This window comes from Pipistrellus hanaki, assembly GCF_964339955.1.
Source record: "Pipistrellus hanaki genome assembly, chromosome: 1".
In the NCBI taxonomy this organism is placed as follows: Eukaryota; Metazoa; Chordata; class Mammalia; order Chiroptera; family Vespertilionidae; genus Pipistrellus; species Pipistrellus hanaki.
The window spans coordinates 19,420,072-19,446,887 of NC_140503.1; the positions used below are offsets into that span (position 1 = coordinate 19,420,072).

A 26,816-nucleotide genomic window follows, 5' to 3' on the forward strand; every position below is an offset into this window, starting at 1 on the left:
TAATGTGTTTATTGATTTTAGAGAGACAAAGGGAGCGGGAGAGAGGTGTAGAAACATCAATGATGAGAGAGAATCATTGATTGGCTGCCTCCCGTACGCTCCCAATGGGCATGTACCCTGACCAGGAATTGAATTGGTTCATGGGTCGACGCTCAACCACAGAATCACACCGACTGGGCCAACTCCAGTGATTTTAGGCTTTGGGGCAGGAGAGTCACCCTCGTGTCCCATCCATCACTCCAGGGCCTGGTGCTTTGTGAGACTGATAGACAGGGAGTGAGTAGAGTGAGGTACGGGTACCTAGGGGGGATGGGAATGAGACTTTGCAGATTTTGCTGTAGAAGTCAAAATGCCATCTGTGTCACTGTCAGGGACAGTATTTTCAAAGTAGAACCACCTCATTGTTCGTTCACACATGAAGTGACATTCCAGATACTCTAGGGCAGTGGTCGGCAAACTCATTAGTCAACAGAGCCCAATATCAACAGTACAACGATTGAAATTTCTTTTGAGAGCCAAATTTTTTAAACTTAAACTTCTTCGAACGCCACTTCTTCAAAAAAGACTCGCCCAGGCCGTGGTATTTTGTGGAAGAGCCACACTGAAGGGGCCAAAGAGCCGCATAAGGCTCTCGAGCCGCAGTTTGCCGACCATGGCACATGTGTCAAACACAAGGCCCGCGGGCCAAATCCGGCCGGCCAGGCCTTGCAATGTGGCCCGCACCGCGCTGTCATCACTGCACTCCGCTGTCAGTTTATGACATTGTCAGTTTATGACTGTTCAGTAAACCATTCGGCCCGCGATTTAGGCTGGATTTTAGATTTTGGCCCCTTCTCTGATTGAGTTCGACACCCCTACTAGGGTATCCCCTGTCCCCACGAGCAAGATCGAGACTCGCCAAGACAGTGGGCCCACTGGGGAGCTGGGGCTTCTGTCACACACTCTAACCTGCCTTCCCAAATAGAAGAGGATTCGACTTCCAGTAAGAAGGTAGGGAAGCAATGTATCGAAGTGGAAAACTACTTTCTAATCTCCTCTGATTCATCACACCTTGGGTTAGGCCAGCCTCAGCTTTAGGTCCAGAGCATAGCACAGACCGCTGGTTAGAAACTGACATTCCCCCAGGTTGGTGGGGCCAGAGTGGAGAAATCAGGGCCCTCTAACCACTTGGCCCTCCACGGCAGAGACACTGGGCCTCCCCTCTCTGGCACAGCCCAGCCTCCCTGCCCCCCTTGCCTCTGGCCTCGGACGCAGCCCTACTCACCAAGACCCCAGTAGGCAGACGCTCTTAGCTAGCAGAAGTCCCTTTCACCAGTACTTCTCTTTTGGAAGAGGGGAAATCCATGATTGGTGCGAAGTCATTGTCAGCCACTCCCTACAGCCACCAGCAGTTATCAATATTGGAAACTTCTGATGGGCCAGGTCAGAGGCAAATGTTGATGACGTCACAAAGGAAGTTCCACTGCTGTATTGGAATTCTGATGACATTTGAGAGGGAGGGTTTCCCCAGGCAGAATTTACCTCAACAGCATTTCCAGATAGATCTGAGGAGGGAAGCCTGTGCCGCCTCACTTCAATTCTATCTTGACCCTGGCTGATGCCCTACAGGATTAAGTCATTAAACTACACTTGGGAACAGCCCGGCCAGTGTGGCTCAGTGGTTGAGCATCGACTTATGAACCAAGAGGTCATGATTCCCAGTCAGAGCACATGCCCAGGTTGCAGGCTCAACCCTCAGTAGGGGGCATGCTCGGGAGGGCGACCTATGATTCCCTCTCATCGTTGATGTTTCTATCTCTCCCTTTTCCTTTATCTCTGAAATCAATCACACACACACACACACACACACACCGAGGCCCTTGTGTTGATATGTTATCGAGGTTAAAGACCTTCCCCATCAGATCCTCCTGGGACAGAACATGCCTTTCCTACTGGGTTTTCTCTGGGCTCCCTGGCCAGGGTCCTGAAAGCAGCTGGGTTGTTGTGCTCATCACTGGGTGACGTTGGCAGCTGCTTTCCATAATAAACCCTGTCTTTGCTTTATAAACTATTAACTCCGTGAAATATAATACACATACAGAAAAGTGTATAGAAAATGAGCACTATAATGAATACTCATAAAGCAAGCTCTTGGGTAACCACTACCCAACACAAGAAATGGAGCATCGCCACCAGGTATTTCCTTATTTCCCAATCACACCCCCTTCTCCTCACCTTTCTCCCACCCAGAGATAACCCTCTCCTCACCTTAGTGGTAATTTTTCCTTTCTTTTCTTTATCATTTTATCATCCCTCATCAATATAGTTTGGTTTGGTCTGTGTGTCTTATTAATATATTTTTATTTATTTCAGAGAGAGGAAGAGAGAGAAAGAGAGAGAGAGATATCAGTGATGAGAGACAATCATTAATCAGCTGCCTCCTGGTTCATGGGTTGATGCTTAACCACTGAGCCATGCTGGCTGCGCAGTTTGGTCTGTTTTCTAAGTGGGCATCCATGGAAACCATCTCTGTATACTTCATGTTGGGCTTCTTTTACTCAGCATTAACTGTTAAAGATCTGGTCATGCTGTCGCATGCAGTTGTTGTTTATCCATTGCTGTTGCTGTGTGTGCGCCCTAAGCTCCCTCCTGTGCCTGGCCTCTGTCTGTGCCACCAAAGGCGGGCATGAGGCACAGCTGTAAGCTGCCGGCCTGAGGTTTGACGGCATGCCACAACACAAACACAGAGCCCGTTGGCATGAGGGGGGAGAGGTTTTTTTCTGTTCCGGATGTTTAAAGAAATCTCTATCAAATCACTATCTGCCCACAAAGCTAATGGAACAGGGACGTTGGTGGCCACATACAACCAAAAGTGTAGATTGTACAAAATTAGCTCAGAAAAGACTTTCAGCACACAACACCTGCTACTACAACAAGCAGCAACAGCAAACCTCGAAGAGAGGAAGAATCTGATTCCCACAGAGTTGCCACATTATAATATTCAAAATCTCTAGTTTTTAACAAAAAAATTATGAGGCATTGAAAGAAACAAACAAACAAAAAATATGGCCCATATGTAAGAAAGCAAGTGATTAAAAGACATTGTTCCTGAGAAGCCCAGACATTGGACTTCCTTAAAAAGATTTTAAATCAACCATTTTAAATACACTTAAAAAGCTCAAGAAAACTGGGAGAATGATGTCTCACTGAACAGAGAACAGCAATAAAGATATAGAAATTAAAAAAACAGAAAGGCCTGGCTGGCATGGTTCAGTGGTTGGGCATCGACCTATGAATCAGAAGGTCAGGGTTCGATTCCTGGTCAGGGCACATGCCTGGGTTGTAGACTCCATCCTCAGTAGGGGGCATATGGGAGGCAGCCAATCAATGATTCTCTCATTAATGTTTCTATCTCTCCCTCTCACTTCCTCTCTATTTCACAGAGTTAATAGTTTATATATTTTAAAAAAAAATAGACATTCTGAGGTTGAAAAGTATAATAACTGAAATTAAAATCTCACTAGATGAGTTCAACAGCAGAATTGGGGGACCAGAGGTGTCGGGCATCCCTTGCAGTTCCAGAACCATAATTTGGGAGAAGGGGGCATGAAAAATAAAAATGACTGAGCCCTTGTTCAAAAATTATGAAGAATGTCAAGACAGCAGAGCATTAGGCCATTAGCATGGGGTGCTTCTGGGCATGGGGCCTATACAGCTGCCTACACAGATCAGAGGTTCCCAGGGTAGGGCTAGTGGGGGAAGGGCTACTAGAAACTTAGTCAAAGAGAGTGAGGAGGGGGCATGACTGGCATCAACCATTTTAAATACACTTAAAAAGCTCAAGAAAACTGGGAGAATGATGTCTCACCAAACAAAGAACAGCAATAAAGATACAGAAATTAAAACAACAGAAAGGCCCGGCTGGCATGGTTCAGTGGTTGGGCATCGACCTATGAACCAGAAGGTCAGGGCACATGCCTGGGTTGCAGGCTCGATCCTCAATAGAGGGTGTGAGGGGAAGGACTGGCGTCCCATCTCTCAGCTTGGTACCTGAGGACAGGCCAACCAGTCCTGTGTCTTATAGGAAGGAGGTTGGGAAGGAGAATGGGCAGAACCAGGGGCAGTGGAAGCAGGGGCAGTTGGGAAGGAGAATGGGCAGAACCAGGGGCAGTGGAGGTGACCTGGTGCCTCGGTGTGTCATTTGTCCAGGGGAGGGTGCAGGCGTTTCCTGTGGCTCAGGTAAACCTTGGGGAGTAGCTGGGGAGGGGATTACAGTGGTGGGCCTCTGGGGTTCACGTTGCCAGGGTATGTTGGGAAAAGTGTAGCCAGAAAAGCTCTTTCCAAAGACATCTCAACCCCTCACCCCTCTTGGAAGCCTATTCCCCAAGAGTCACTGATCACCACAGGAAGCCTTCATCAAGAGTCTAGGCCTATGCCTGCTCCCCTCTAGCTCTCATTTCCCTCTTACCTCCCCACCCCCATCCCAAGGTCAAACCTGGAGGTGAAAGCACTCTGATGGGGGAGGGAGAGAACGCAGCCCTCTCTCTAGCCTTGCTTGGCATTGGGGGCAGAGGAAACTTGCCCTACATTTGCATATGATGTTTAACTTTTAAATTGGCCTGGACTAACATGGATTCTTAATAACTGAAAAAAAAAAACCTGGGAAATCTGATCAGGAAACTAAGAATCTACCAGGAATATTGTTCAGGGCCAGGAGAAGAGATTTGACCATGCATAGTTGAAGGCTGAGATCCGAGACAGAGCAAAAACATTTCCTGTTTGAGTCCTGTCAGATTCAGGCTTTTCCATGAACAGGTCCATGTGAATAGAAACATGTCCAGAAGGGTGGAAAGCCAGGTGTTAGACAACAGTCAGGTGCTGGAGTTCTGTTCTAAGAAAGAGGGACTTTTAGTGGAAGGAATCATGATGTCCCCATGCAGCCTGCCCTCTGAGTCTCTAGCCCAGTGGTCGGCAAACTCATTAGTCAACAGAGGCCAAATATTAACAGTACAACGATTGAAATTTCTTTTGAGAGCCAATTTTTTAAAACTTAAACTTCTAATGTCACTTCTTCAAAATATTAATAGATCCTCCCAGGCCATGATATTTTGTGGAAGAGCCACACTCAAGGGGCCAAAGAGCCGCCTGTGGCTCACAAGCCGTGGTTTGCCGACCACTGGTCTAGCCCATCCAGAGCCTTGTCACAGGCAGACCCACCCATGGACCCAGCACCTACCCAGCTCTGGCAGACAACTCCGTCCTCAGCCTCCTCACCCTGTACCCCCAGAGTATAAGCCTCTCTGGGCACAGAGATCCAGCCTCCCTCGTCTCTGTACCATCAAAGTCAAAGCACCCCTCAGAGCCAGGAAGCTTCTATCACCCCCAGAGGTCATGTTGGGGTGATGACAGGGGAACTGGACCAGGGGGCAGGTGCAGGATGAGGAGGGAAATGGAGAGGGGCAAGTAGGGTGGCCAGCTTGTCCCTGGACTGTCTGTCATCCTGGGCCATCCAAGACGGTGGTCCTAGGGGCAGGGACAGGAGTGGACAGTGGGTAAGAAATGGCAGTTGGGTCGGGGGGGGGGGGTAGCAGGAGCAGCCTTCCCTTTGTATCTCTGCCTTTTGCATTTGATGGAGAACAAAGCCTCACTCTGCTGGGAGGGGCTCCTTCTTCTCAAGCTGGGAGGGTGGTGTGTGTGTGTGTGTGTGTGTGTGTGTGTGTGTGTTTGTGTGTGTGTTTGTGTGTGTGTGTGGTGCAAGTAAGTCTCTCTCCCCTACTCCCTCTCCCCCTCCTCCCCCCCGCCCCCCCCACACACAGCAGGCTTGCCCCCTCCTTCAAAGCTCCATGGGAATGACTCAGCAGGAAAGCCAGGCCTGGGCCTCACTCGGCTCCAGTGCAGCTGCTGGGCCCCCTAACACCCCCTAACTCACTCCCTCTCTCCTCCCAGGGGCACAGATCTCTCTGGCCCAAACACAGGGTGTGAGACTTCCCAGGCTGAGGCCCTGCGATCTAGCCTTGGTGGCTGGGCCCTCACTGACCCCGTTCCTGGGCTTCTCCCCTGGGGAGCTGACATTTATGGTTGGTGTCATGTGCTGGGCACTGTGCTAGCGCCTCCTCACCCTTTGCGGTCCATCTGACTGTCTCCATCCACAGATTCAGAAAGGGAGGTACAAGAGGCCAAGTAAGTGTCCCGGGTCACACCTTCACACTCACTTCTGACCGATGTGCAGGCCCACGCGGGCTAACATGCACACACAGACACACACTAGAGGACACAGGTAGCAGCAGATAAAGCACGCAGCGGCGGAAACAGCTGCGCTCACCCCAACAGGCACAGATGCAATTGCATGATGGGCCACCGGGCCGCCACCAAAAAGGCCGAGGCGCTCCGTGTGTGCATGGATGTGAGCAGGAGCCGCACCGCACAGCAATGGGGCTGGGAAAGGGTTTCGGCAACCCCTCCGCAGCCTGGGCCTGGCAGACACGCACAGCACTGCAGATGGCCCGGAGGGCGCATGCGCACAGACAGGAACTAAAGCAGAGTGCAGAGCATGTGCCGGTGGCCTATCGCGTGTGCATGTGTGTGTGTGCGTGCATGCGTGTGAGTAAGCATGTCCTGAAATAGAGGCTCTCATCTGAGACCAGCTCTGGAAGGAGACACAATGAAGTGGTGACAACAGTCGCTGTGGAGGAGGGAACAGAGACGGGGAGCAGGGGCGGGAAGTGACCCTGCACTGACTGCATCCCCGTGTTGTTCAGAGCTCACGCTGCCTTCTGAAGCGAGAAGCCATGGTTTAAAAAGCTTTATTGCGGTGTGGGAAGCACACGTATGATCTAAGGGCTCAAACTCTGGACCACAGGCGTGTACTGCCTTAGAAGTATCTGAGAACTAAGATGTTCGTGTGTGTGTGTGTGTGTGTGTGTGTGTGTGTGTGTGTGTGTGTGTGTGTGTGTGTGTGTGTGTGTGTGTGTGTGAAGGTTTGGGTGAGTGAGTACAAGCATGCTGGCATGTGTGTGAGTATGTGTTTGTATGTAGGAGCAGATATGTATATAAGCTTTCAGAACTTCTAGCTCCTGCTCTCCAAGTCCTGATTCAGGATGTAGGCTGAGTGGGCCTTAACCCCTAACTGCCCTCCCAGCCCCCCCGCCCCCCCTCGCCCCACTTCTCTCCCTCTTAGCTTGAAGAATGGAGTTGTGGGGGAGGTGAGCATGCTGCCCAGACAGGCCTCCAGGTGCAGGACTCTCCGGGGAACTGGCCCTTGCAGAAGGGAGGAGTTCCCAGCAATACCCTGATCTAGAAGCCCTGGGACTGGGGCGCAGGGAGAAAGGAGCCAGGTGGAGGACTAGGGTACTAAGGGCACGGGTATGAGCCTCCCTTGCTAAGTGGAGGAATGACTGGGGGAGTGTGGGGAGACAGGAGATGGCAGAGCCAGTGTCCCTGAGATCAGGGATTGGGACATGGGGAAGCAGGCCAGGAGGCATGGGGCAGGCATCTCAGGGGGCAGCCATGGTGCCTGCAGCTTTTTCTCTCAAGTGTCCACCCAAAGGGTAGACCAGGTACGTGGCTTAATGCTAACATTACAGCAAGGTCATGTTTTCTCTCCCTGCTCCAAGCTTATCCCTGATAAGCAGAGAGTCAAAGGAGGGGAGGGGCAGAGTGGGATGAGGTGGGGGTTGGGAGGAGAAACAATTACTGTTGCAAACATTTTCTTTTCTTTCTTTTTTTTTTTTTTAAGAGTTTTATTGAATTTATTAGGGTGACATTGATTAATAAAATTGTATAAGTTTCTCAACTGTGCAGCTCTCTAACACATCATCTGTGTATTGCTTTGTGTGTTCACCACCCCAAGTCAATCTCCTTCCACCACCATTTACCCCCTCTTTACCCTCTTCTACCTCCCCCCCCTTTCCTTCTGGTAATCACCATACTGTGCTTGTGCCCATGAATTTTTTTCCTTTTCCTAATCCCTTCACTTTTTGCAAACATTTTCTTGCCCCAGACATCTCCTCTGCCCTCTGGCAGCCTGCTTGAAATCCTGCCATCAGAATCCCACCTGGGCCAGATAACTCGTGGAGGTGTTGTAGGCTTTATGGTCAGAGAGCTATTTCCATTCCCAGAGCTGCCACCTAAGAGCCAGAAGAGCAGGGCCAACGGGCTAACGGCTCTCGGGCTCCGTGGCTTCACCTGTCAAATGGGGATGGAGTGCCTGAGTGCGGGGCCGGTGTGCGGGCCAAGTGGGGGACAGTGTCCATATGCAATCCTCCCTCACACCCTACGGTGCCTGAGGGCTTCAGGTCCCCTTCTCCCAGGAATAGGTAATGATCAGAGAAATGAGTGTGTTCAAAGTGGGAGAGGAGAGGAGAGGTGGGAGGGAAAGGCCTCGGCCCCCAAGAGATGTCTCCTGAGCAAGAAGGAGACCCGTCAGAAAAATGGATTTCACAGCATCCGAGGCCTCTCTGCCCAACTCACCAAGGCAACCGCCTCCTGATCCCGCTGTGCAGCAGCTGCTGTCACTGGGCTTCCCCCTCACTGCTCCCTGGATTTCATCCTAGAAAGGGAGGGGAGGGGACAGTGCTGGGTGCATGGGGGTTTGTGTCAGGGATGTCAGAGTGGATGCCACAGCTGGACCGGCAGGATCAGCTGGAAGTATGGGGGTTTGCAGCACTGAATGCTGGCAACGATGATAATCACAGCCACGCACAATGTCATTTATACTCGGAGAGCACAATACCTCATTACTGTCTTTGTGTAATTATTGTTTTATGATCTTATGGTTATTAGGTTATTTTCCTGGCTAATTTAGTCTGAGGAGACTGCTAGGTTGAGGCACCCTCTGTAGGCAGATGGAACCTCATAGGCAAGATGGGGTGGAGAATTCTCATGGTTGTTCAATAACCATTCTCCTTTTCTTCCCCAGAAATTGGACCTACCTGGAATAAAGATGAGTTTCTCAGCTTCTTTCTTTCTATACATAGTCATATCACTAAGTTCTAACCAATGGAAGTATCATGAGTAACTCCCAGGGAGTGTTCTTAAGCAGAGAGATTACGCACTTACTCAGCCTTCTTTCCTGCTTTATGCTACTGGAAGGTTGACCTGATGGCTGGAGCTTGAGCAGCCATTTTGGACCATGAGGTGGAAGCTTCATGCTAAGAATGATGGGGAAATGATACAGAAGGAGGCTCGGTCCTGATATCATAAAGGGCTTTGCCAGCCTAACTGCCACATCCCCCATAATGGTGAGAACAAGGGATGACAGAAGAGGGTGCTAGAAAGGGTCTGAGTCCTGCCTGATACTGTAGAGTGATCATATTGGTTGCGGATTGTCTGCCTCTGGATTCCATTTACTTGAGAGGGCAATACATGTCTACCTAATTTAAGCCACCACCATTATTGTGTTTCTTGCCCCTTCACAGCCAAACCAAATTCTAGGTGAACCCATGGTAAGTTTGTTCTCTACTTCCCTGACTTGGGCTTCCCCCAGTAGGAGAGGGGCAGGGAAGACCCCAGCTAAGCCTCTCTTGGTCTAGAGCAGTGTTCAGCAAACTCATTAGTCAACAGAGCCAAATATCAACAGTACAATGACTGAAATTTCTTTTGAGAGCCAAATTTTTTAAACTTAAACTTCTTCTAATGCCACTTCTTCAAAATAGACTCACACAGGCTGTGGTATTTTGTGGAAGAGCCACACTCAAGGGACCAAAGAGCCGCATGTGGCTCACAAGCCGCAGTTTGCTGACCATGGGTCTAGACCTTAGAGGATGTTTATAGTGGTGGGTGTCAAAGATAATGTGGTCATTAAGTGGCCTGAGAAGTAGGGAGGAAGGGGACTGGGCAAGGCCTTTTTCTCCTAAGAGTCCCATAGGAATGGGATGAGGTCTGAAGATTCAGAAACAAGATGGTGACTATGCTAACTATTGCTCCCCTGGAACTGTAAGCAACCAGAAAACACTGCTCAGCCCCCGCCCATAGATGCTCAATGAGTATTTGTTGACTGGCTGACTTACTATACTGGACTAAGGAGCTTGGAGCAGAGACTGAAGAAGGCCAAAGCAATCTCTGGGGCTGGGGTGATGGTGGAGACCAGAAGGGAGATCCCCTAGGAGAAGATGGCTGAAGGTGGCAGAGGACAAAACTGAAGTCACATAATCTACTGTACGCCCCTGCCCCAATAGTGCAGAATGCCCTCCTAGGGTCACCTGGGAAATCCTGGGCAGAGGTGCTTTCCAGCCAGAGATGCATGGCCACGTTCAGGACAGGGATTGTTACTGCACTCTTTCCAGAAGAGGAAGCTAGGTTCCAGAATTCCAAGGTCATTTGCCCAAGACCACTCACTAGGACACACTGGACTTGAACCCAGGGCTTCCGATAACAAACATTACCTTCTTTGGAACAAAGGATGTCGTTGGAGATTTCTGGCTCTAGTGGCTCTTTCCCTTGACATTCCTAGGGCAACACTAAGGCCTAAGGTCCCAGCATCATTTAGAAAAGCCTTGAAGTGAAGAGGAGGTGGGGCAAGGCTGGGAAGCGGGTATCAATCAACCTTTCAACAGACTGGAGAGTGGCAGACAAATGTGCCCAGCACTGCAGATGGCCCAGATAGTCCATTTGCATGGAAAGAAGTGCCCCAAACCAAGATGCTTTACTGCCATCTACTGGAAAGTTGACACAATTACCACACAAATTTGTGATTACCGAGGTTTGAAAACAATGCCCCGAGGAACTGTAAAGTGCAGAGCCTGACCAACTGGGTAGGCAGTCCTAGATGCATCTTCTCTTACTTGAGAGAATAAAAAATGACAGGGTCCCTGCTGCCATGTCTGTTCAAGTCCTGCCCGCATCCTTCTTGCCTGTGGCTCATACAGAGGATCTGTAGCAATCTGTCTCCCACAGTTTTGTCACCCAGGCCCCTGAAGAGCCCATTCATTCTTCCTTCCACTCTGTGCACATATCTTGAATCGCTTCTATGGGACAGGTTACATGCCAGATAGTGTGGGTACCACATGGATAGAACCTAATCCCTACTCTTCCTGAGGGCGCAGTCCAATGGAGGTCAAGGGCTATAGAAATGAAGTAGGGTATACTTGCCTATCTGGATCAAATAAAGTATGCCTTTCTGTCCTGGATGATTCGGGTCCTTCACCATGTACTAGCTGTCAGCTCTTAAACATTTTCCTAAGCCTCTGGCTCCTGCCCTGTAAGATGTGGCTAATGGACCATGAGGCAACATGCTTAGTTTGATGGAGCAACAAAATGGAAAGGGTCTGGGTCCCAGACGTGAAACCTCTCCACCAGTCCCAGACAGGTGCCTTGAAACTTCTTTAATGTGAGAGTGAAGTAAGCTTCTATCTCCTTCTGCTCCTTTCTATTCTCTGGTCCCACGTGACACTTTTGCAGGTCTGTTTATTTTAACTCTACTTCCCATCCTACCCACTCCTGGTCTCCAGCAAAAAGCCCTTTCCCTCTTCGCCCCTCTTCTCCGAGAAAAGGTTCTGACTGGCTAATTCATGCTAATGTGTAAAAGATCGACAACAGCACAATACGTTACCTCTCCATAAGGAAAATGGGCTCTTTATTTCTATGTCCATGTGAGGGTTGACGGGTGAGAGACACAGAAGGAAAGACACTGGGTGAGGCTTGGGCACTGAGATCAAGTGGCCTGGATTTTGTTTCTGCTGCCAGCAAGCTTTACAATCTGGGCCTACTTTGTAACCACTCTGGGCCTCCGCTTCCCCCTCCACAAAACAGGAGTCAGCCTCTTGCTCCGCAGAGCCGTTGTAAGGGTTAACTAAAGTAACCAAGGCGAAGGCACCTGGCCCACTATCAACCCGGCACATAATGGGTGTCAGTAAACACGAATCTTTGTTTCCTTGAATTCTGTTTATCCACTGCTCCCTCTAGTCTGTCTTTTAAAGGTCAGGTATTGAAGTCTAATTTACATACAGTAACATCCACCCTTTTTAGGGCTGTAGTTTTATATAATTTGACAAACATAGTCATGTAACCACCATCACAACCAAGGGATAGATTTCCAAATAGTTTCCTCATGCCCCTTGGTCCCCCCAGATGGTTTCTTGTTTATTTTATTTTTTAAAACATGTATTTCATTGAATTTTTACAGAGAGGAAGGGAGAGGGATAGAGACTTAGAAACATCAACAAGAGAGAAACATCGACCAGCTGCCTCCTGCACACCTCCCACCAGGGATGTGCCTGCAACCAAGGCACATGCCCTTGACGGGAACTGAACCCAGGACCCTTCAGTTCATAGGCTGACACTCTATCCACTGAGTCAAACCGGTTAGGGCTCTTGTTTATTCTAATATTTATTATTGAGCACTCACTGTATGCCAAGCTCTGGGCTGGGTCTAGATTACAAAAACAAAGATGATGGATAAATCTATGTCCTTGGCGTTTAAAGTCTATCAGACACAAAGGGGCAATAAACAGGCCAACAGAGGCACCAACAAACAAAGCCATCGCAGAGGCAGTAAGCGCTATGCAACAAGCAGGGTTATTTGGCAGCTGGTCATTTCAGTGGAAAGGACAGGTGGGGGTCATTTCAGTGGAAAGGACAGGGGCTATTGAGATGGGATCTTTGTCACTTAAAATTCACGACAAGGTATAGCTCTAATTAATTGATTGATTGATTAATTACGCACACAGGGAATCTGAGGCTCAGAGAGGCTAAGGAACTTGCTCAAGGTCACACAGCCAATGAATGGGAAAACAGGTCAAAGCCTACGCCAAAAGCTCATGCTTTTTTCATCACACCACACTGCCTCTCTCCTGGGCCTCGGTCACCTCTGCTGGAACAGGGCAGGAGATGGAGGCGGGGCTGTGAGCTCCCTGTGGCCTGCTGTTTTATGACCATAAAACCATTTTATAGAGTCCTCTAAAGAGCCAAGGGCACTGCAGTGACCTCATTCTCCTGGCCTCCCGTTCCTCCTCCTCCTCTAATTGAGATGTTAACCTTCCTTTTTGTTCCCTCCCATCCAGGACACCTGGCATCATAGAATTCTCAAGGATACAGCTGGTCACCACCCCCCCCCCCCCAAACCCCTACCCTTACCCAGCACTTCCTGTGGCTTTCGACCTTGGTCATGAAGACATACACCGAGGTGTGTCAGATGAGCATGTACTCTCTCAGCCCCCCTTTTCTTTCCTCTGTTCATTTCCCTCTCCTCCTATCTGCTCCTCCTCTCCCCCTCCCATGCCTCCTCTTCCCCCCTCCTGCCCGTTAATCTTGCTGACACCACCTCTGCTAAACTGCAGGCCTCCCTACCAGGACTGCCTGCGAGCTCCCTGGAAACCAGTGCTAATTGGTAAAGGATCACTTTCATTCTCCCGCAGCCTGAATGCTCCAGAGGAGGCTCTGCCAAGCCAAGATTTCCACCCCGAGGCATCAGTCACCAGGGAGACCGCTGGGGTGACCTGTCTCCCAGGGGCTGGTATTCAGACTGGCTGTTTCTACCTTGACACGTGGGTCTGGATGATGAGTGAGCACCACTGCCCCCCATCACTCGAGCGCCACAAGCCACAAAGGGCTTGAGAGCGTTTGATTAATGTGCCGTAGGCTTACTTATTTATATCATTTTACATAATTATCTTACATAAAGAGAGATCACGCAGTCGTTTATCCTGAGGGAGTCGATTATGTATTAGTAGCTGCTTCCTTGATGCAAGTGCCTTGTTCTAGACAACGTAAGTATCAATAAGATGTTTGCACGTTAAATCGAATTTTAATGTGAACGTGGGCAAGGCTTGCAAATGAACGCACAGCAAATCTCCGAACCTCAGTTTCATCATAAGAAAAATGGGTTTAATCATTTTTGCTCCAGCTAGCTTACGGGGCTACTCACGGAATGAAATTTTAATTTTTGTGGATAGTATTTTGTAAGGTGACTAAAGCACTTTATTACATCAAAGTAATGCTATTGTTAAAATGAAGACATAGTTGTCCAAGTAAATTATCACCTCCAAATAGAAAATCTGCAGTAATCCAATTCTCATGTACTCGGCTGGCTAAGATGAAAATGACACTTGTATGTTGTCCACACTCAGGCAGCGTCTCACTAAGCCTTCTGAGACTTGGGGAGCACTTTGTGGTTGCCTCTGACTTGCTATTGGCAGCAAAGAGTATCCTGTCCAAGGATGTCTATTAAAACCTTAGTTTCAGGCACTGGTTAACCTTGAGAGCCCAGCCCTTATCCTTCACTCCCCCTGATCAAGCTGAGATAAGAACATGAGAATGAAGGGAAGTCCCCAGAGCCTCCTTGGGTGTGGCCCCTTGCACCTTGGAATGTTCTCCACCCCAAACTCTTGGGATGTTATGGGGCCAGACAGACACGTGTCAGGGGCACCCCACCACGGCAGAAGTGGCTTGATGCATAGAGCGCCTCTCTTTGTGCACAACATTTTGAGACAAAATGGAATGACTGCCACTTGGGAGGGAACTCATTTTATTCAAATAACACCACCAAACAGCAAGATTTATGGCACAGTATTTCTGGGAAAGCGCTCGACAGCAATCAGATGCCTGTCTGTGTTACTGCCCCCTTGGGACAGCCTGCAGGTAGAGTCAGGGCCTAACTGTAAGAATATATGACAAAGGCAATGGAGACTGTGGTTTATAAATTGCTTTCTGATGCTGTTTGTGAAGGATGAGACGACAGTTGGTGTGGGTGGCAGCAGACTGCAAGATCAATGGCAAATGTGTCCTCACCAGACAATTCAAAGACCTTGCAACACAGATTTTTCTCTCGGAAAAGACTGATGAGAAACCAGGATCAACTCATCAGTCAAAACACTTGAACCCAGTGTCTCTTCTGGTTAAATCATCAGGCGAGAAGATATGAAGGAGACCTCTCAAAATATTCCCAACACAGACCAAAAGCTCTCATTTTAGTTGCAAAGATGAGACTTCCTTGTGGATCAAGAAAAGGGCCAGAAGAGAGAGAGGAAGAGAAAGAAGCTAACACTATCCAATCTCCTGCTGGGCCTGTGACACTTATATTACATCCTCCCATCTGATCATCATCACCATCAGGTAACGTCTTCATCCCATTCTACAGATGGGCATACTGAGAACAGAGAGGTTAAGTGACTTGCTCAGGTCCCACAGCTGGTACATGGCAAGAAAATGTTTGTTCTTAGGCTGCCTCATTCTGATGGGGCCAGAATCAAAGCAAAGTTTTTAAATTGACCTCCCTGTTGATTTTGTCAGGGGTAAGCACCAAATTTTGAAAACCAAATAACATTAGGCTGTCCTTCCTCTTACTCAATGCACTTGAGAGGGCTACTAACTCCCGATCTGAAGCTTTAATGTCCTTTTCTATTGATCAACTATATTTCTAAATAAACCATCGTTCCTGTCCACCCTACAGCCAAGATCTCTGTCTCTTTCCTGGCTGACTCTCCCCTTCCCCCACTGGAATCTTCCCACGTTCATTTAGCTTCTTTCTCTCTCTCCCTCCCTCCCCTCACTCACACACACACACACACACACACACACCAATTCATACACACACCTTCCCACCACACACCCATATGCAAAATAAAATTAGAAATACCACCAGAATTTCAAGGTTTTTAGGGAACAGAGATCTTTGATCAATACAGCCCAAACCAAGCCCTCCCGGGCAGGTTGAGAGGCAGGCAGAGCTTGTGAAAAGGGTCCAGACGGCCATGATCTGACACAAAGAGGCTCTAAAGGAAAAAATGACACTTGTGCTTTCCCATGGCTGCCCTGTGGCCACTGGAACTCACAGGGCTACCAGATCCTCAGAGGCCAACACCTGGCAAACGTGTCCAAGCTGAGTTTGTTTGTTTGTTTTTGCTTATAAAGTTTCCTGCCCCCACCCCTTTTAATTGTGATGTACACTGGTAGAATGCAGAGAGAACAGTATCTGATGATTCAAATATATAGGCCGAACTAATAAGCACAATGGCCCTCAATGTAAGGGATTGCTCTTGTTTTAAACAACCGGTTGAGAAAGCAAGAAACAACGATTTATATATTATGTTTGCCTTCACCCAGAGGAGTGGAACAGGGTGAGGGTAAGGGGAGGTGAGACATGACAGCCGGGAAACTGAAGTTGTTATGGTGGCCCCAATACTCCTGCAGTGTTTCTAAAGCCTCTGTGTTCCTCACCCCATCTGACACACACTGGCCAAGTGCACCCACCCTCTTGGTGACCCTCAGCACCCACCACAGAATAGTGGAGTCGGAAGGGGGAAGGAATGGGGACAGGGAGATAGAACGGGGTGCCAGGCAGATGCTCCTGGTTCAAGCTCTGTTGTCCTCCCTTCTCCCAAATGAGAGCGCCACCCCCCCCCCACCCCGGGATCTCAGAGCATTGCTGGATGTGTGTAGAGGCTGAGAGGGTGCATTATTCGTTCAATTCCAGGCTCTGCCACTTACCTGCTGTGTGTCTCTGGGTATGTGGCTTAGCGTCTCTGTGTCTCAACCTCCTCATCCATACAGTGGGGATCATTGAACTTCTGCTGAGAAGGTTAACAAAGTTGCTTTACGCTAAAGGCTTAGCACAGTGCCTGGTTCTAGAGCCCAGTAAACAGTGACACCAACTAGGAGCTAATGCTCAACTCGGGCTTACCACGGCAGGCCCTGCTTAAGGGCTTTACGTATATTGTCATGAAATCCTCACATCTCTGCCTTGCAGATGAGGAAGTGGAATCTGAAGATCACACAGTGGTGAACGGTGGATATTCAGACCCAGGGAGACAGGCTCCAGAGGCAAGATCTCGAACCCTCTGTGACAATGACGCTGGTCTTTATGGGTGTTGCCCCTGGCCAGGCTGAATTCTAACCCCCCCAGGCTTCTCTCTGTCCCAGAGTGGAGAGCAGAGAGGGTTGTCAGCCACAGCAGAAAGGCAAGAGCAGATGGCAGCAGGAAGGTGAGAGCATCCACATCAGGGCTGAATCCAAATCCCAGCTGTAACCGGTGGCTGAAGCCAGGCAGGGCGCCCCAGCCCGCTTCCAAGGGGACCAGGGGAGGGGTGGGGAGCAAGTCCCCGATGCGGAGAGGGGCGGTCAGAGAGCTGCCCCCAGAAGGGGAAGAAGGGGCTGCAGGATTGGGGGGTACTCAGCTGCCAACCCCGCTGCTTCCTGGCCCCCACTCGCTGGCGCCCAAGTGGGAGGACCGCAGCTGCCCGCTCCCTCCTCCCCACACCCCCGCTACCTGCCCAGTCCCCGAAGCAAATCGTGAGCAGGCTGCGAGCCAGCGGGGCCGAGCCCACAAGTTTGCAGCCTCGGAGAGGGTGAGAGCCGGCGTCCAGGACTCCTCTTATCGGCGACCGGAGCTCGGTGAGTTCGTTTCCTCGCCCCTCTGCGGCGGTGCGGCGGCGGCCGCGCCGGGGGGCGGCTTCCCGGGAGTCCGGGAGGCGCTGGCCGAGAAGCCGGCGGCGGCCGCCCGCGCCGCCTGCCTCGCCGGGGCTCCGGCTGTGCCGCCCTCCGCGGCGGGCGGGGCGGGCTCCAGTGCTGAACGGACAGCTCCCCGAGCCCCTGGCAGCCCCCGCGGTCTCCGCCAGCCCCTCTCGCTGTAGGGCCCAGGCTGGGGCCACCAGCCCAACGCCCCCCGCTCCCCCAGCCCCAGTCCTCTGCCTTCCAGGCGCCGCGGCGCATCTGGAGGCTGCTCCCGCGCCCCCCTGGCGACCGGCGTGGGGAAGACACTTGCTTCCCCGGAGCCCGCGGCCGAGGGCTCTCTGTGGGGTGGGCAGCTCCCAGAAGCGCATGGTCAGAGGCGGTACCGAGCCCCCCGCCCCCCTTCCCAGCAACCACCCTTGGACGTGCCTGGCACTGGGTCCCTGGGTCCCCATGCGGCCGAGGGTCCCCGGGGCACTGGCACCTTCAGAGGGGACTCCAAGGTGATCAGCCGCCCGCCCAGTGGGATGGGACAGCCTGGAGGGTGGCCTCCCGGCGCTCGCCCATCCTGGGTGCAGCAGCAGCCTTCCCAGAACTTTTCTCGCGCCTCGGGCTCCCGACTCCTTAGCCTTTGGAAAAGTTCTCTCTCTGGGGCGCCCCGAATTCCATTTATGGGGGGCCTCCGAAGCTGGGTAGGAGCCCGGGCTGGGGATGAGGGAGGTGGAGAGGGGATGCGGCGGGGGCTCCGGGCGGCCGGGGTCCATCAGCTGATGAGCGGAGAGGCTGGCCAAGCACCCACCCCTGCGCCTAGGGCGAGCTTGTCGGCACTGAAAGGGTTTCGGCGGCGCCATCGGCGGCGTTGTTTGGGTTTCTCGCTCCAGGAGGGCGGGAGGCGGGCGGGAAGGGGGTGGGGGAATATCGTCGCCTCAAATGAAAACGCTTTTTGCAAAGAAATAGCCGGGGCTGCCAGCGTTCTCACAGGAGAGGTGTGCTGACCAAGACCGGCTGACACAGGTACTGCGGCTGCCCCCACCTCGCCCCACTAGATGCCTCAGCGGCCTGTGTGAATGGATCGATTGCTTTCATTGATTTTTTAAAAGCCAGGTGGCAGCGGCAGCTGCGTGTGTGAACACAGACATACACAAACGCAGACACCCAGGCACACACAGATGACACGTACAGAGTCACACACAGTCCCTCCCTACACACACACACACACACACACACACACCCCAAATATCACGGACTCCCCTCCCCCCCAAGCACACATACCTCCAAAGAGTCACATTACCTGTGAGGTCCCTAAGTGTTGCCCAAGATGGGGTGGGGGCAGGGGCTGAGAAAGGGGAGGTGATGCAGGACTCCCAGAATTTCCCTCGGCCCCACCCCAATCCGTTGCCTTCTCCTCCTGGGAGGTCTGAAGGAGAAACCCCACACCTGGGCTCTTTTCCACTGCCATAACAGAGCCCAACCCCCTGCCCCTCCTTTCCTTACAAACAAGCCCCAACCTCGCTCTCCTTGTGTCTGACTTGGGGTGCCAAGGCGCCGAACTCCCTTAAAAAACCATGGAGGCCGAAACTGGTTCCGCTCAGTGGATAGAGCGTCGGTCTGCGGACTGAGGGGTCCCAGGTTCGATTCCCATCAAGGGCATGTACATTGGTTGCGGGCGCATCCCCGGTTGGAGCTAGCTGGTCAATGTTTCTCTCTCATCGATGTTTCTAGCTCTCTATCCCTCTTCCTTCCTCTCTGTGGAAAATCAATATATATAATTAAAAAAAAACACAAAAAACCATGGAGCCAGCACAGGGGAGTAGAGTCTGAGTCCCAGAAGCCTTGGCGGTCTTGGGGTCTCATGCCTGCTCCCCGCAGGTTAGGAAAGAGAGGAGGGACGGTGGAGGGACAAGGATGGGGAACATGGGCTGGTGTGAAGCTGGGCAGACAGGACGCCTGAGGAGCGCTTTAGGGCGCCCCCTGGACGCCGCAGTAAGTTTTCCTCTCATTCTCTCCCTGGGCCCCTTAGGAATGTGATGGAAGATGCTAGCCCTGAGGCTGCTCAACGTGGTGGCACCCGCCTATTTCCTGTGCATCTCCCTGGTGACCTTCGCGCTCCAGCTTTTCCTCTTCCTGCCCAGTATGCGGGAGGACCCGGCGGCCGCGCGGCTCTGCTCGCCCGCGCTGCTCCACGGGGCTCTCTTCCTGTTCCTCTCCGCCAACGCCCTGGGCAACTACGTCTTGGTCATCCAGAACTCCCCCGACGACCTGGACGCCTGCCAGGGGGCCGCGGCCAGGAAGGCCCTGGGCCCCCCGCCCAGCACCCACTTCTGCCGAGTGTGCGCCAAAGTCACCCTGAAGCAGGACCATCACTGCTTCTTCACCGGCAACTGCATCGGCAGCCGGAACATGCGCAACTTCGTCCTGTTCTGCCTCTACACCTCCCTGGCCTGCCTCTACTCCATGGTGGCCGGCGTGGCCTACATCTCGGCCGTCCTCTCCATCTCCTTCGCCCACCCACTGGCCTTCCTCACGCTCCTTCCCACCTCCATCAGCCAGTTCTTCTCTGGTGAGTGGGTCTTGACAGGCAGGTTGGGCCCTACACAAAGACCCCACCCCAACCCCAACCCCAAGTTTGCCAGATTTAGTGAAAAAACAAAACAAAGCGACCCCACAACAGGATCCCCAATTAAATTATGATTTCGGATAAACAATGCATAACTTTTAAGTGTATAAGGATCTCCTAAATATTGCATGAGACATACTTATACTAAAAAATAATGTACTGTTACCTATCTGAAATTCAGTTTAACTGATCATGCTGTATTTTATCTGGCAACCTCTCTCCCTACCCCAACCTCGTTCATCTCCTTTCTGCTCACCATGGTCCGTTTGCTCACAGAGATGTGGTGATCCAGGCAGTACACCTGCTCTGTGCCAGGCGGGCTGGGTGCTGGCCCTCCTTCCATGCAGCCTGTGAGAGGCACCCATGCTTTTACCTTCCTCTGCCTGGACCCCAATGCTGCTCACACGTTCCCCTAAGGACGTTACCTTCCAAACATCTTGCCCACCAACCACAGTAAGACCAGCAGAATGCCAGCCAGCCCTGGCAAGAGACTAAGATCTGCCCTCCTGCCCATTACGTTGGACCCCACCAGGTGGTTCCAACCCATAGATGCCTCAGAGCAGGGGGCACCTTGTTGGAGTGCAGCCATGTTTAATGGTAGCATCCTCGCACCATGTCATGGTTCTGGTGTGGGAACTGACCCTCCAGGGGGCTCGTACACTTGCAGGGGCCAGACATGGGGGCCTTCGAAGTGGCGCTCAGCTGGGCACCCTGGTGAGGACTGTGTATAGTGTGCCCTGAGAACAGCAAGCTCCCGATACTTGGCCCAGAGGGACCTGTGGCAGTTCTTACCACTTTACCTGGCCTTGCGATTTGTCCCTACCTCCTGTTCTTCCTCTCTGTCCTATCCTGGCCTTTGACTCTGATTGACCTGGTTTTTAACAATTGATAGCATGCACACATGTGTGTATGATATCGATATCTCTGTTTCTCAGATGAGCAAACTGAGGCTCGAATGGGATTAGATGGCTTGCCCACAGCAGCACAGGGAGCACAGCACGTTTCCTCAGCCACTGACCTTTCAGGGACAAAGAAAGACAGAGTGCAGCTGCTTCCACTGAGAAGCCAAGATTGTCTTGATGTGCCTGGGCTGGACAGTCATAAAAATGTTGCTCCACTCTCGGGGGAGCCATTATTTCAGCCTTTGTTGGGGCAGCAGCCTAATCCTCTGCAGGCATCGAACTGTTGTGCCATTTGGCAGAGGGAACACGGAAAGACTGGAAGGACCCAGCTAGGGGGTTTGCCTTGAGGGCTGGTGGCTAAGCTGGGCCCGGAACTCCGGGCTCTCAGGCCTTCTGGAACCTGGCGCTGGCATAGGAGGCTGCTGGGACTGAAATAACCAGGAGGAGGGAGGGTAGGTGGGCGAGCTAGGGGGTGGAGTGTGAGCACAGGCAGGTGGAGAGATGAGGGGAGCCAGAGAACCTAATTACACTTTCTTTTCCAAGTAGTTGCCTCACATGAAAAAATGGATGATTCCAAAGGAAGGATCTTGAAATGGTTTGATTTGAGATAAGCCAGGCTTAGAGGCCTATCCATCTGTGCTAAGTTTGGGAGGCAGGAAAGAAAAAAAGAGGGATCTATTTATTTGCTCTGGTGGGAGAACAGAACCAGTAAGTGCCAGATCCCATTCCAGCAGAAAGATGAGTGCCATTATCTTTTACCGCCTCACCATACCCACTAGGAAAAGAAGGCCAAGGTTTGTAATCTCAAACTCTCCCCTCTCATCTTCCTTCTTTGCCGTCCTTCATCGTTCCCCTTGCATGTCCTTCTCTACCTCCCCAGTACACTCTGCATGTCTCCCTCTCTATCTCTTCTCCCCCTGTTCTCAGGAGGACAGGAGGGAGTTGGCAGGCCCAAGTTGTCTGATAGATAGAGTGGTTATTTTCCAGCTGTGGTACTTGTCCTCAATGGTCGTACTCTCCCTGGACATGAGATGGCTGGGAGTATGGGCCCTGTGAGCTGGAAGTAGAAGAGGTTTTCTGGTGCCTGATGCCCACGGGCCTTTAGCTGATGCTCAAGAGGTAGGAGTCTGGTCAGGTGCATTTTAGAAGTTGTCTTTTCTTGTGGCTTCATGGGGTCAGTGTTGATTGTGTCACCTCTCTGAGCCTCATTCTTCTCATCTAGGAAATGGAGATGACCCATCTGATCTGTGTCATGACATTTGTATAAGTACATTGGCATGGGGGATGCCTCCAGAAAGACCAGACAAAGGGAAAGGGGATTAACGTTGGTTGAGCACCTAGTATGTGCTACCCACTGGGCAGGGCTCATTTCATTCAATCCTCGCCACAGTTCTGTGAAGTAGGTATTATCATATACAGCTTAAAGGCTCAGGAACAGAAAAGGTTAGCAAGGTTAAGTTGCTTCAAAGCTACATAACTATTTATAATTCCAACCCAAGATTTGGGCTCAGGGTTGCTAGCCTCCAGAGCTCATATTCCTTCCCCCACACCACACTGCCTCTCTGAAGCTGCTTCTTGATGAATTAACCACTTTTTAAAATATATATCTATATCTACATATAGATATATATTATTGATTTTTTTTTTAGAGAGAGGAAGGCAGAGGGATAGAGAGTTAGAAACATCGATGAGAGAGAAACATTGATCAGCTGCCTCCTGCACACCCCCTACTGAGGATGTGCCCACAACCAAGGTATATGCCCTTGACCAGAATCAAACCTGGGACCCTTCAGTCTACAGGCTGACGCTCTATCCACTAAGCCAAACCAATCAGGGCTGAATTGGCCACTTTGGGAGGAAGGGAGCCTCTTGTCCCTGACTGTATGTTAAAGATGCCAGGCAATGATCTGTCAAAGGAGTTATAAATGCTTGGTGGGAAGCAGGAAGGGAGAGATTGGATGGTGTGACCACTCAGGCCTTTAGAAAAACTCTGATTTTTCTAAAAGAAGCAGAACTATTATTAGATAGTTCAGAGAGCTGAGGCAGTCAGATTAGTCAACTTCAAACATTTCAAGAAAAAGCAGGTCACCAGAAGAGCCTTTTGTAGTTGCCACAAGGGGCCAGGAGAAGGCCACGGGATCTTTTCCGCATGCCTTGATTTAGTGCCAGAAATAAAGCCCCTGAAAAACAGCTTCCATCAGCTCAGGCTTGTCCCCGAGGCCGAGATGCAAGGCAGGCCCGCACTTGACAGCTCTGATGTTCTCAGGTCCCAGCTCAAGGGTCATCTTTGCCTGTCAGCATTCCCAGAACCCAACGGGAACCCTAGTCCCTGGATCCTTCATCCTCCATGTGCTGCCTGAGCTAACCTGTGCTGACAAGAAAAAGTGGGTCAGAGGGAGGGCCAGCCCAATGTGAGCCCCATCCTGCTGCTGCCCCCAGCCAGCCGAGGGGCTCCTCAAAATGCCAGCTGGAATGAGCTTTCCCTCCCCGGGCAGATGGACTTATTTGTCACCAACTTTGCAAATGGAAATCTGCTATCAAGCTCCCAGGGGCTGAGGGCAAGAGGAGGCTGCTAATGAGCAAACCCAAATCCTCCTGGTGGCCGAGTCCATCCCTGCTGAGACTGGACAAGTTTTAAGAGCCCAACCCTCAGGGGTCTGGAAACTGGAGCCTGGGGAGCCCAGGGAAGAGGTAGACTGGAGAAGGGAGGGATATGGTTGAGATTTGCAGAGGTCAAGTAGGTTGTTCGGTGGGGTCTGGAGCAGATGGTGGTGGGCTTGACCTGCAGGAAGAGCAGCTAAGGAGGGCTTTCCAGTTCTCTCGTGGATTCACTGCCCTGGCTGCTGGGCAGGTCAAGGTAGGTGTCTCTACCATGGCTGCCAAAGTTGCAGCCCAGCTAGGACTGCAAGTCCTGGGAAGAAGGAGAAAGCATGATGGTCTAAAAAGAGTTCATGTTGAGATCTTTTGGGGTCAAGTCTCTTCAGCAGGGAGCGCTGTGCTGCGCGTGAATCAGAAAGCTGGCCACTTCGCACACAATTTTTCCTGAATCGTGCAACCCTCTGGAGCCATTGTACAGATGAGCAAACTACAACTCAGAGAGGTTAAGAAATGTGTGCGAGACCACAGACCTGGGAGATTCAAACTTAGCGTGTACTGACCACCCCTACTCTGAAGAAGAGTGTGGGACCTCTTACTCAGATGATGTTTAAAACCTGGTAATAGAGAGTGCTTGTTTAGAGAGGTTTACAGGAGGTCCCGCCCAAGGCAAGAGGCTGGACTAGTGACCTGGGGGCCTCTCTGCAGGCTTAGCAAGCTCTGACAGGAGAGCTATGGCCAAGTATACCGGCGGCCACAGTGTCCTCCTGTTAACACTAATGACTGGTCTCTTCTCTCCGTTGGAGCTCTGTGCTGCCTTGGGAGCTTGTTACTTGTTCTTCTTGATGACTCGGCCCTGCTCCCCATCACGCTGTCACCTTCCTGAGCCCTCCCGCGGATGCTTCCCGCTCCCTGGGAGCCGGTGCTTCAGTCTAGACAGCTGCCCAGGCGCCAGCTCCCTCTCTAGCATCCTCAGCTCACCCCTCTCTCCTCCTAGAAAAAGCCCTTCTCCCTGTTTCCAGACCAGAAAGAGAAGGCAGGAAGATGGGCATCTCTGGCTCAGGGATGTTTGTGTCTAGGCGCTGCCCAGAGACACTTCCTTCCTTTCTCCCCGACATCCCCAGGCCTCCCCTGGCCGTCAGCACTAAGGAAAAGTTAGGGCTACTAGTTCATCCTTCCTCTCCGTCGCTGCAGCGCTGAGATTGCTATAAAATATCGCTTCAATCTCATTAATCTCCCTCCCTTCCGAGCAGCGCCTGCAGTGGTGGCAGGTCCCTACGTGGCCTGGGTATAAAGCGATGCTGGTGTTTCCCCGCCCCCACCCCACCCCACCCCCTGCAGGAGCTGTCCTCGGTTCTGAAATGTTCGTCATCCTCATGCTCTACCTCTGGTTTGCCATCGGCCTGGCCTGCGCGGGCTTCTGCTGCCACCAGCTGCTGTTGATCCTCCGGGGACAGACCCGCCACCAGGTGCGAAAGGGGGTAGCGGTGAGGGCCGGGCCCTGGCGCAAGAACTTGCAGGAGGTGTTCGGGAAGCGGTGGCTGCTGGGCCTGCTGGTCCCCATGTTCAACGTCGGAGGTGAGAGCTCCAAGCAGCGGGACAAGTAGCAGTGGGCACGCCCATCCTTCCTCTCGGGGTCTTGGCTCCTCCTGAACTTGAGATCATGGCACCTTTGTCTCCACCCATGACCCACCACAACCTGGGTGGGTAATGTCCTAGCAGCCACCCCTGGTCTGTGACATAGAGAACAGCACTGGCCGATGGATCGACGACAAGGAGGGGGAAATGGCCCCCCAGGCATGGTTACACTCTCCATGGGCTAGCCCAGGCGGGTGGTAGGAGGCCTCTGCTTTTGTCTCTTTCCCTTGGGGCCCCTGCTTTGCAACCTCTGCCCACTTCATCCCCTCGCCCTGCCGTGTCTCCTGTCATCATTGCCATCTGCTAGATCTCGTCCTCTAAGCCCCATGTTGGGAGCAGGGAATGAATTCTTGCTGCTGATACGATGCTCCCTGGGACCTGGAGTCTGGCAAAAATGTTTAAAATTACAAAGTGTTTAAAATTACCAAGTCTGCTCTGCCAACTGCCAGGGAGGTTGGGAAAGGAGGGGGAGCGTCCTCGTGCCCTCTGAGGAATTGTGGGCAGTGAGAGGGAAAAAGAACGCAGTAGCTTGCTGCCCACCCCACCCCCCAAGTTGCAAGGCCCTTTCTTTGGGATGCAGCTGCCAATGGCCTGGGATTTCCTTTCCAGCTGCTGTCCCCTGTGCAGCCCACTCCAGCTGGCCACCCAGCCCAGTCCAGGACCTGGCTGGATGCTTTCTTTCCCTGGCACTCTTCCAATCTTTGCTAGATGCTGGGAAAGGAAGGAGAGGGGAGAAGGGAAGGGGACATACTTATAAATGAGAGGCACGTGACTACATAAACATATAGAGGGGGGAGGAGAGGGGGAGAGAGAGAGAGAGAGAGAGAGAGAGAGAGAGAGAGAGAGGGGGGGGGAGAGGAGAGAGAGAGAGAGAGAGAGAGAGAGAGAGAGAGAGAGAGAGATTGCACTTAGGAGAGAAGAAAGATGGTGACACAGAGGCTGAGTGCTGGGATACATGAAGAGTGAGAATAAGAGAAGGAAATGGGTTCATTTCTTCCACGTATAAAGGACATTCTGGCAGCTAAAGCTGTTCAACGTTAAGGTGGCTTTCTGGGGAGTCAGTGAGTGCCCCAAACTGGAGGTATTTCAGCAGAGACTAGTCATCTAGCAGGCAAGCCGGGAAAGAATCTCTGCACAGACTTAGGAAAGGGAACATCTCTCCCTTTCTCCAAGATTCTGGTGTCCGCTTTGTGATCGCCAGGCCCATTGATTTGTAGAGTTATCTGTTTTCATGGAGGGTGTCCATGGGCACAGAGGAGTCTTAAAATTATGATGCAAACTTTTAGGATCCCACCCAGACATCAAGGAGAGAGTCTCTGGAGAGACAGATCTACCTGGGTGCTAATGCTAGTTAAGGCGTTGGCATTCGAGGACAGGGAGATGGAGCAATTCAGGGGCAGGTGGGGACAGTGGTGGGGAGACCTTGAAGGTCATGCTCTGCTCAGAAGGGGAGATTGGGAGAGATGAGGCTGTGGAATAAGGAGACCAGAATATAGGGGTGCAATTGCCAGACCAGAGCGGTTATCTGACTGGCTCTGAATAGGGAATGGCTGTGTGTTTTGGAACCCAGAGGACCAGACCCCTGGAGCATATGCGGGAGTAGGGACAACACATGTGCCCCCTCCTGACCGGGTCCCAAGGCAGCAGGGCTGAAACCCACACCCTACAGTGCCCAGCTGGTGGCCATGGCAACCCCAATTGTT

The 26,816-nt window shown here is 51.7% G+C and overlaps 1 protein-coding gene across 1 annotated transcript; it reads left to right on the forward strand.

Annotated features, from left to right (window-relative positions):
• Positions 1–16,888: 16,888 nt before the first annotated feature.
• Positions 16,889–25,904, forward strand: ZDHHC22 (zDHHC palmitoyltransferase 22). Its single transcript, XM_084891850.1, has 3 exons — positions 16,889–17,304; positions 19,382–19,921; positions 24,817–25,904. The coding sequence occupies exons 2-3, from the start codon at positions 19,396–19,398 to the stop codon at positions 25,080–25,082; spliced, it is 792 nt and encodes a 263-aa protein (XP_084747976.1). The 5' UTR covers positions 16,889–17,304; positions 19,382–19,395; the 3' UTR covers positions 25,083–25,904.
• Positions 25,905–26,816: the final 912 nt, after the last annotated feature.